Consider the following 11394-nt stretch of genomic DNA (forward strand, 5'->3'; position numbering starts at 1 on the left):
TCATAAGATGTTTTTAATGTTTAAAATTTCGTCTGAAAAATAATGAAAGTAACATTTGGACTGTAATAAATAGTTATATATTTTATGTAGTAATGTATTTTGATATAGTAAGCATACATTCAAAATTTCGTTAAAAATTTCAGGTGAAAAGTGTTAACTTCGTAATACCTAGTTAGCTGCAATTGGTTGATTACGATGTCACATTATACATGACACACCTATTGTAAATAATGAATATTAATTATCTATGGAATAATGAGCAATGTCTGCTCCTCGACCTTTTTTGTGAAGTGAACTTTGACGAAATATAATTGAATATGTAGCAATAATGACTACACAATTTCGTTTCTTTTTAATCATTTATCAACGGTACTGAATTTGAAAATATCGTTTTTAAAATTTCGAAACGTCTATTATAATATGATTCACACCTTGATAGGTGTTTGTGTGGACTTAGCTTAACTTACTTATTATTTTTCGTTTCAACAAATGTATAACAAGTATATCGAAACTAATAATTAATATTTTAATAAATATTAAGAAAACGTATTTTTCTCCAAAATCTGTTTTTCTAGTCTCTAGTCATACGTTTACGTCGTTTTACTTCCAAACCAATCGCAGCAGAGGCTTACCATCTGCACCATTGTAAGCCGAGATCATACGCGGATCGTATAAATATTATCAATAGTAACAAATACATATTATTATTACTACGAATACAAAGCAAAACGTCAGCCGCCTACCGTAATGAAGATGTAATGGGGACCGCACTAATCCTTTACCGAAGGGGGTGGCCAGCTATGAAAAGATGTCACACAAATATGACAGATATTTTGACAGTAATGCAACGGATGCTAGAAGCCGAGATTAGTTTTAAAATAAACGCTCGTGAATTTTATTGATTGATTAGTATGCGAATAAGTTAAAGCCTTTCATGGGATAGTCATTTTAACAATATCAAGTTATTAATAACGAGAGGCAGCGAATTCCTCGTTTGAATACCAAATTATTTATTTTTAATTTACATTTTTTTTTAAATCTAATTGATATAAAAAGTTATCGAAATTACTCGTGCCATTATCATATATAAAATAAGAATGTTTTATTCTCACGAACAATTTGAATTTTCAGTATTTATAGTATCAGGATTCATAACCTAAAAAGTTTCCACAAACAACTCCGCTCCAACGCGTGACTCTCCGAAGTATAAACAGGAACCAATAAAACATTCATAACCAATTCGCTTTTGTCAGCTCCAGAGCAATGAGCAAATAAACCCATGATGTTAAATTCGATTTTTTTTATTCACCAAAAACGCAATAATAATTAACGGAATACATTATTGCCAATCTCGCATCAATTTTCATCCGCACCCCGACAAATAATGCCACTCAACTAAAAATTATAATTTTGATTGACATCCTGCGATATCTCATTGTATTGAACTTGTTTATCTAATTGATATTCATTCGATGGATCCGCATACTCCCATGGATTGTTAAAAATAGATATGTACCTATATCTTTAATTACAATATATTTGAATGCGAGTAAAAAACCAACAGCGAATTTACATTATTCTATTTTATCAATCAAAACTTATCATAAATTTGCTCCCAAAGACCTTTTAAAACTTGTGAGAACTGCACTCACACAGATTCGTTCGACAAAAATGTTTTATAACAATAGCCAATAATAATATGAAGAGATAAGTTTCTCCAGATTTCATGGCAATTTTATTGTACAAAAAACTCGCCAATCAAGTTTTAATTTTAAGTACAAATTCGGTGACATCTTGCATTGTTAAATTTACCGTTACTCGCTTTTTTTTCTATTAAAAAGTGTAAAATGTTGAAAAAATTGTTGACGGGGGTCACGCCTTGGCCAAAATTAAAGCTTATTCGAACGCAACCTTTTATTGCACTTTGACACGGGATCTTCGCAGGAGAATTCTTCGATTACCCGGATACCGTTTTTTTTAACTGAGATCTTTATTGAGATATCACAATCTGTGAAACGGTGGTTAGATAATGTTACCATGTCTGCACACAATGAGTGTAACCCCTTAAGTTTACGTAGACATGTGAACTTTGCGAATTTAATTCAATCCTTTTATGTTTATTCAGACGTTTGTGATGTAGCCCACTTTTTTGTCAAGATATTTCGAGAAATTTGTATTATTTCGAATTCAAACTAAATTTTGTACAGACTTCACAATATATCAATTCTCTGTAAACGATTTAATTACATTAAAAATTTTCAATAATATTTTAATAAAATATTCATCTGATTGTAGAGTTACTTACACATTTTATATTTGGAATAGTCTCGAAAATACGAGTATATATACTGTTTATTCACAACATATTATAAATTATACATAGATATTACATCCAATAAAGAGTTGATTGATGCTTTATTATAAAATAAATGAATTGAAAAGATTCTATGAATCGATAAACTTACAAATCAATAACAAAAGTAAAACAAATCCCCTTTGTTACAACCACGATGTCATTACATCATTACTTCACAAGGCAAGGATCAAAGAGTGATCGGTGTAGCGGAAACAGCTTGGTCAGCACAGTTACCACATAATGACGCCCAATATTGGCATTTTTACTATAATATCACGTACAACATTGAGACGAATGTACAATCTATTGTGTCCTGTCTTTCAATGTCCAAAAGGCGGCTAATCGTAAATAAATTAAAACGCACGATCGCGTTGTATGTTATTTTACAAAATTATTCCTATGCCCATGGTTCAAATGACCGTTGACGATAAAACTTTCAAGAGAAAAAGAGATCAGGTTAAAATATCAATGTTCGTCTTCTAAATCTTATGTCTTTATAATAATTTTTACAATTTTACAACAATTTGAGTATTCAAAATCCTCAAGCAAAAAAAAAGCAGCGCAGCGCCGCCTTGAAGATTAAATCGTCCGTTTTATCGAACACTTGAATTACCTACTTTATGACAATAAATTCATAGCCAAATAAACCCATAGAATACGCAAAGGACCGGAACTAAGTTCGCGCTTCAAATGATCACAATGGCGTGGTTTGACTGCAATGCGACACCCACAATTATGAGATATCTGTCTCGTTTACTGAGTCTATTCTTTGTACATCATTCTGAACAGATTGATAATGTTGTCCATTTTATGGTATCCCATTACACTACGTATAAACAAAACTGAAACTAATCACATCCATTACAATAATTTACAGAATTTTTATTGTTTTTGAAAAATTGAGATTGCAACAACAATGAACATGTTTTATTTTATCCTGTCTTATTAATTTGTAAATTTTTTTTTTTTCAAAAAACTTACATATTTAGCACTTTTCATTATTTTATGTGCCAATAAAATTAAACTTTATCTTCATAGACACAAGCATATTTAAATTATTAAACTATAAAATCCACTAGATATACACTAAAATCTAAGTTATCAATTAAAAAAGAACAAGATGCAATAGTGAACGTAACTCAATACTTTCGCAAAATAATATTGGCATAATCCTGGAATCGGGACAGACAATTGACTTCCGTTTCCTCAGTGAAGATAACGCCACGCCTCACGGCTCATGTTCAAGTGCATTCAGAGTACACCATTCATTTACTATCTACGTTTATCATTTTATTGCAATTCTCAGTATAAAAAATTGTCGCACTATATACCAGTTTGATCTCTTCAGCGTTTGTATGACAATTTTCTTTTACTTGTGTAATAGTGCTACATTATACAATCATCGTGCTAAAAATTTAATTTGAAATATAGTTCAGAATCCTTCAATAGCAATGTTTAATTATTGGCAGACACATCAACAAAACCAATTTGTGAAAGGTAACGAAGTGTGACGGGGCAAAAAACCAAGCTTCAAGTGAACAGAGCTACTTAAGACCATCAATAAAATCAACATTTTACGACGCTTTCGTCTGACATCTCCACCAAAACTACCACAGCTTCAGTTTTAGGTGTTATTTATTGACATCGGCCACTCATTCGCTTTTGACACTCAAATCTCTCACTCAATTTTCGTATAAGTGGTCCATTCATATCTTAAGAACGGTAAATTTCGTTAACGAGGTGTTGGTGTGTTTAACATGTCAATAGCATAGCAATATTATATAAAAAACAAATGGTTGTAGAAATATAAGAAATAATAATTTTTTGGTCCTATTATTACTGTGCCCTTGCCACTGTATCATAGTAAATGTGGACATTTAATGCGGTAGTGTTCATCAAATGTAATAATTCAATTATCTAAAGTGCTTACCTCCCAAGCATATCGTCTGTCCAACGGCTGCGTTTCCCACTTTCCATTGAACGGTCCATATTTCGTTCCATTTGTTATATTAAGTCGCGCGAAAATCCCACCCGATTTAAACAATAACTCTGATGGTAAATTGATATCCGTACTTTCTGACACATTATCCTCTTTGCTCTCATCGTCTTTGCCGTTTGGTATTTTCAATACGTGATCTAAAAAGCCTTGGTTAGGTATATCTAATGGCCTATAAACACGACCATAGTCAGAGAAACTCTGTGGTAGATATGTATCGGGGAGGCCGAAGTCAGCTGCTCCGAAATACTTCTTGCTGTCAATGCCAGGCACCATGTTTTCTTGCTTGATATGTACTAGGGTGGGTGCTGTCTCTGAGGTTGTGGATTCGGAAGGACTTGGAGGTGGGCTGCCAGATTCCTGGCTGTCAGCTGCTGTAACAAAGACAATATATTAATATTTGTTGCATGGAAACAAAAACTACAATCATCTTAACTGATGTTATTACTTTAAAGTTAATATAACTTACTAATAACCTATTCTTACGAATAAAATTTCTTAAATCACTGACATTTCAAAGAATACATTCAATTGAATAGCTCTAACGATACAATGATATTATGATGGTCTAACTCAATATATAGATGCAACTAGATAGCACCACAGATAATTATTTACTTTATTTGGGACTTCATGTTTACCCCTACATTAAATATGGTGCTTTTGAAACAAATGAATAAACAGTTTTAATCAGCACAGTGATCCTTTATCTTAATCGCGATCTCCAAGCATCCTGACAACGCAAACCTGCCGTCCTTATTTCAGACATAAAAAAAATTATGGAATGCAAGATGGAGGCATTATGCCTGATTTCCGCTCACAACAAAGCGTTTCCGCTTGTCTCTTGTGTCTCAGAGCATCCCTCCGAAATGCAAATGAACTACATGGAGATATGTCTTTGTTTCGTTTATTTTCATTAAGATCTTAAAAGAAGTTGCGGCGAATATGAATATTAACGACAACGCTCTATCAATATTAATTAAAGTTTCTTTTTTGAGCACGGACAGTACCTATGCAAATGTTATGCTTATTTTAAAATTTAACGTACAACTATTATAACTAAATTGATAACCCAATATTTAAAATACAACAGAACAAAATACGGTGTATTAAATAATGATAAATGTACACATCATAAAACCCATGTAACTCTTTTATTAATGGGGTATCGTTGCGTCATTGTGTAAACGGTCATTAACAAACAAAAAAATTCATAGACAAATAGCAAACGCGGTGTTTAGCGAAGGAAACAAATTCATTACAAACGACGCAACGGACGCGTGTCATCAATAAACTACATCCCCCAAGCAAATACAGCTGAAAGAGACACTCCATAAATCATAACCACCCCATTACCGCTAATATAGTTGTTAAAACAACCCCTATCTTGTCCATACGTTTTCTTTAGCACGTGGCATTAAAAAAAATGCTATAAAATTAGACGCTTGATAGCTAGCACAATGCTATTAAGAGCGGAATGATAACTGCTTAGCATCATAAAAGTGCAGTTCCGATCAACAATGCGCAGGATGTTCGTGAACGTGTCTAAAGAAACCCTTTTAATCCAGTTCGGCATAGCATTCATTTAAATACTCCGTTGCTATGCCAGATCACCTGTCGCAACTAATTTTAATCATTTAGCAATACAGTCCCCATTTGATGTATTCTTAATTTAGTTGAGAGCATTGTCTATGGTCATATTTTATTGACTGGTAAGACTGAGACGTCGTAAAATCTGTTCGAATTTCAAATTCAAATTAGTCATCGTGAAGACCATTGACGTTTTGCGAGCGTTGGCTTCGTGCACGGACAATGCGGAGGAGTCGTCGTTAAATCCCTGGTTTCCGTAGAAATTCGCGCCAGATTTTAAATAAGAACATAGGCGGAATATAAGATGGCATGGAGTTGACTTTCTGTCACGGGTACTAGTTTTTATTTTTCTAATATTATAGCAACATAGCAATGATAGCAATGATGATACTCATATTTATATCAATAAAAGCATTTATATTTAAGACCCCAAAAAAAAAAATCATAATAAAAAGGAAAAATATGATGCGCTCAAGCCATATTACTCTTCAAAGGGGTTACACAACTTTTAATCGGATAATAACCAAGCAGAAAATTTATCTCTAATGTATCACACAGATGTCGTTGTCCGAAGACCCCAGTGCAAGTCGATTTCACGTGTTAGTTACGGCACTGACAATAAGCGCGTTTTACGTCGCTCTGTCACCGAGTTCACGGCTCGGCTTCAATCATAAAATACTCTTAGCATGCCTATAATATTCTTACTAGAACGCAACAACGCTTTTATTCACTTACAACAAGGTATATATTTACTTGAAAGTATATTTTCCAACTGCATATCTCTTAAACAAGTGTGTAAGCCTCATCGGACATACGGATTCGCTAAATACGCATTCATTAGGGGCAACAATAGCTCGGTTCGCGGAAAGTTAAACTTTCTAATTTTCTATGCTGTGTATGTCTTTAGTTGCTGTTTTCCACGATCCATAGAAAACTGCTTAGTATGAAGAAACAGCTTCAGTGACATCTATTTTAAAACATTTATTGCATTTCATTAAATTGAATAATGCTCTGTAATTGCTAAAACAACATATACGACCTGATCATATATTATCTGGAAGTAAGGTGGTCTGATAACATTAATTATAAAATGAATTATATCACGAATAAAAATGTTTAATGATTACGTTATTACGAGTAATACTCAATCAACCATCTTTATAACCAATTTAATAATCATATATGATCAAAAGGAAAAATCATTACATGCATGTGACAAAAAATACACAAAATTGAAAACAATTCTGACAATGATAATTTAAACATACTTTGCGTGACACCCTCTCAGCGTTAGCAGAAGTATATACTATCAACTACACATACGTTTTTCGTGTAGAATTAAAAAAAAACTTTTAGAAGATAGTACTTTTTCGATGCTATAGGTAAGGCATATTAGGAAAATGTAATGAATCAAAATACTCGCTCGGGCTTTTGTATCGTCCTAATTTAAACTTAGTCAAATTCATATGTACATACATTTTAAATACCAAAAACGGTGTGGCAATGTATAATTGTATATGTATCATATTCAGATGCTTTCAATGTTATACTCTGCTTTATAGCCATAAGTGCAAGTTATAATTTTAAACGGTTTACCCTAAAAAAACATGTCACAAAAAATAACGCTGATCTTAAAAATTATTCAAAAGATAACGTTCGCATCTCGACGATGTAAACAAAATCTTTAACAACTTAAGCTGTTTCAAACAAGAAACACAAATAATCTTTCAAAACCGGCGGCGCCCGCCAAAAGGTAACACCCGCCATCTTGCCACAGACAAATAATAATCAAATTGTGGTCGGGACTCGGGTCTTTTCGCACGCACTTAATAGAATTAGATAACACTTGACATGGCAAAAAAGTGAGATTGCACGCTTTAATATTTATTGCACGAAAAAAACAAGCATGTGATATTATTCAATATTGTGCTGTTTTCTTGAGTTTTTATTTATCAATTTATAGATATTTTCCTGTAGTGTTATGAGGAAAATTTTGAATTATTTGAATTGTTAAATTAAAAAATAGGGAGTTATTTGAAATTATTTAAATTATTAGATTATAGTGATTTAATAGATTGAATGTACATTTAAAAAAATATTTTAGTCACTCTGTTTATATCTAGTTATAGTTAACTTAAATATAGCATGAATTAGACTATTTGCTGTGTATATTTATAATATAGAATACTAAATTATATAAACAAATAAAATAATCCTAGACTTAAAAAAATGTTATACTATTTTAAATATTATCTTTATCTTTATTTTAAATTATCGGAAACAAACATATTATCTCTTGTAATCTCTACAATTATGAAATAATCAAAACAAAAAAAAACCCAAAATAATCATACCAGATATGAAGCATGTGCTAATAACCATAATTAATCTTCACTTGATCTTTTTGATTTTAATTAAATAAAGTCATTCAAGGAAAATGTTTTAAGAAATGTAAATAATGAAATTGCTTAAAACCTAATCAATCCTCCTTCACACTTACCAGACATCTTCATTTTTACACAATCACTGTAAAATTTACAGCAAACGACTGTTTCATGACTCACGAACACTGCATTCAGTCTTTCATTGTCTATCTAATACATCGATTAATTATATAATTAATTAATAAATCAAAGCAATCGATTCACGTGAAATATTTTTTCAAAAACAATCCAATACAACTTAGTCACAGCACTATTAATTGATATTATCGAAGACGTATCGATTAAATATTTAAATATGTAATTGTCTTATGATGTTCGCGATGCGTTTGATACGCATTGGATGCAGTATCGATGCCGCCGGATCGAGATATGTGCGACGGCCGCGGCGAACGGTCCCAGAGTAACGAGAGGAGGCGAGAGCTCATCCCTAGAATCCCGAATCATACCCTCGCCCGGGCCGGGCCCCTCCCCTCGCCCCCCGACTGTGTCTTTGTAAAGCACCCCTCTCTTTCGTACGGGTTTCGGGGCTTATACAAGCTTACCGTCTGAAAATCTTGTCTACAGAGCTTTGTTTTCGAGCACACTGTCTTTACAATTTGATCCAACGATGATTTGTGGTTTGTTACAATTATGAAACAGCTTGAAGAACTCGGACTTCTAGTTTCTCTGTCAATTACACAGAAGTGAGAGCTTATTGCGTACAACACAAAGAAACTAATTGTCGACGTAATAACAAATCACGTGCGTAATGCGTCCAGAACTGTTTGACCCCATTCTTTTCACCTGATCGACCTTTTGCATAGACTTAACTTGTTCAAATAAAAAACAAAGCAGGTCAAACAATAATGGATATGGAACACGACGCCGAATAAAATTGTTTCAAAAACAAAACGTGTTATCGTATCAAATTCTATCGTTGAACAGTAGCATACTTGAACGGCGAATGGGTACCTACCGAAAATAGCTCCATTAAAATTCAATACGAATGTCAAAGATCACTCATTAAATAGAAATAAAATCGTCGTTACATGTATATGAAGCGCTTCATATGAGTTTTACGCATCTCTAATGCGTAAAACACGTTGAAGGTACAGAGTTTTCAGGAACGCGTTATAATTTCAGACTGAAAGCGTCGTGTATAGTGGCAAGTGAGACGGCAGATAACTAGATAATATTCAAGATGTGTAGCGGTTAGCGATTGGCCGAGGTTTGCGGTGGGCGGGGTCGCGCGACGGATGCACCAATGGGATGCTCCTTATTATCTGCGTCTTTGTCTGTCAACGGAGTCTGTAGCACCTGCGTCGCACGTCGTAGCCGCAGTAACCGATTGAGGCTCTCATATATTATGCGGTTATGTAGGACGCCGTCGGATTTCAGGTATTTCAGTACATTCAAGCATATGTGGAGCCAATTATTTTTGAATTTCAATTTTTAATCGAGCTATTTAAAATTGGAATCTTTTGAAAATTAGAATGTATAATGTTTTATTTGAGATTAAATTGCGTTGTATTGTTAAAATTATTACACAAGGAAAATGTGATAAGATGTTATCGATACATGAGGTAATTAGGTTTTTACTCTCCTTGATAATTATTGATATAAATAATTTGATATTAAAAACGCTGATATAAACTTATCTATTTTATTTAATTTGTGAACATTTTGAGTATGACTCAGTATATAATATGACGTGGAGAATCAACATTATTTAAATTATGTCAATGAAGAAATCGACGCTTCGACACGAACTGGGCGAGCTTCCACCGGGGATGGTACTACCTCCACCCCCACAGAACATCGTGAAACAAACCAATACTGCTGTGTGTTGTTCGTTAAGTGAGGGAGCTGGAAGCCCGTACTCTTTTCCTCACTCCTCCCAGTCGATTCCTTATTGCCAGCTCGGTGACCCATTTTAACGTAAAAAATCAAAGTATTAATTCCTATCTAATATAAAGAGTTGCGTACACTTTTATAATTTTAATTTCAAATTTGAAGAAAAAGTACGATACCAATTAGAAACTTGCACTGTAATCAAACAACAAGGAAAAATATCCATTTATTAGATAATAGATTAGTTTTATGTCAGATATTAACGATTGGATATCGTCATAAACAACGCGCAAATGTGAAGGTGACAACGAGAATCGATTTGCAATAGACACGATGTCTGATAATCGATTCCTGTTTCATCAAATATAATCGATTTCATAGTCGCCGTATTAAATCTTAGTGTCAAACTGTATGATAAGTAAATGATATGAACGTTTAATGTGAAAAACGTGACAGAATTTTTAATTTATTCCGCGTATTAATCTGCATGAATAATAAAGATTCGTTTTTGTAAACACACTTAATATTATATCAATGTGATAAACAATTTCATATCTGTCCGATAGGCTTACGGCTATCCAAGCAAGCGTATGATTTTTGGTCATTGTGGGTACGAAGTATAAAATTTATTTGACACAGTTTTATTCACAAAATGAAAAACATTAGCTAGGTACCTAAATTATAAAAAAAAACTAAGTTAATTCTTCAACGAACTGCCTTAGGTACTTTAAATGGAAAATATCGATCGATTCGAATCTAATGTGGCAACACTGGTATAAAAACATTACTGCCAACATAATGCTAAACTATACAGTATATATACCAATGGTATACCAATACACAATACCAATGGAATTCAGTTTCTGGTTCATAAATCCAACCCATCGCGTTCTATTGTTGTGACAATTCCTTGCAAGCGACATCAAAATATAACGTCCCGTCCTCCACTACATAATTTCGAAACGTACCTACATAGTTTCGAGGTCATAATTTATGAAACTGGACATACAAAACCATTACACAAATAGTTGGCACAGCGCAGGTTCTCACCCACCTAAATAAATCCTTTATAGCAAGAAACTTTTTCGAGAACGCGATGCCAACTGAATTCGGAATGACTACGTGGACGCTGTGGCGACAATTTTATTTGCTGACTACCCCCTTCGCACCTCCCTTTG

At 33.4% G+C, this 11394-nt stretch overlaps 1 protein-coding gene across 1 annotated transcript in view; it reads right to left on the minus strand.

Annotated features, from left to right (window-relative positions):
- LOC119840034 (histone-lysine N-methyltransferase PRDM16-like) overlaps nucleotides 1-8455 on the minus strand; it is a 31214-nt gene extending 22759 nt beyond the window's left edge. The window contains exons 1-2 of the mRNA XM_038366527.1: nucleotides 8443-8455; nucleotides 4287-4726 (exon numbers count right to left, since the gene is read on the minus strand). Coding sequence (XP_038222455.1) covers nucleotides 4287-4726; nucleotides 8443-8455 — 453 coding nt within the window. The remainder of the gene's footprint in view (nucleotides 1-4286; nucleotides 4727-8442) is intronic.
- Nucleotides 8456-11394: the final 2939 nt, after the last annotated feature.

Source organism: Zerene cesonia, chromosome 5, assembly GCF_012273895.1.
Source record: "Zerene cesonia ecotype Mississippi chromosome 5, Zerene_cesonia_1.1, whole genome shotgun sequence".
Taxonomy (NCBI): domain Eukaryota; kingdom Metazoa; phylum Arthropoda; class Insecta; order Lepidoptera; family Pieridae; genus Zerene; species Zerene cesonia.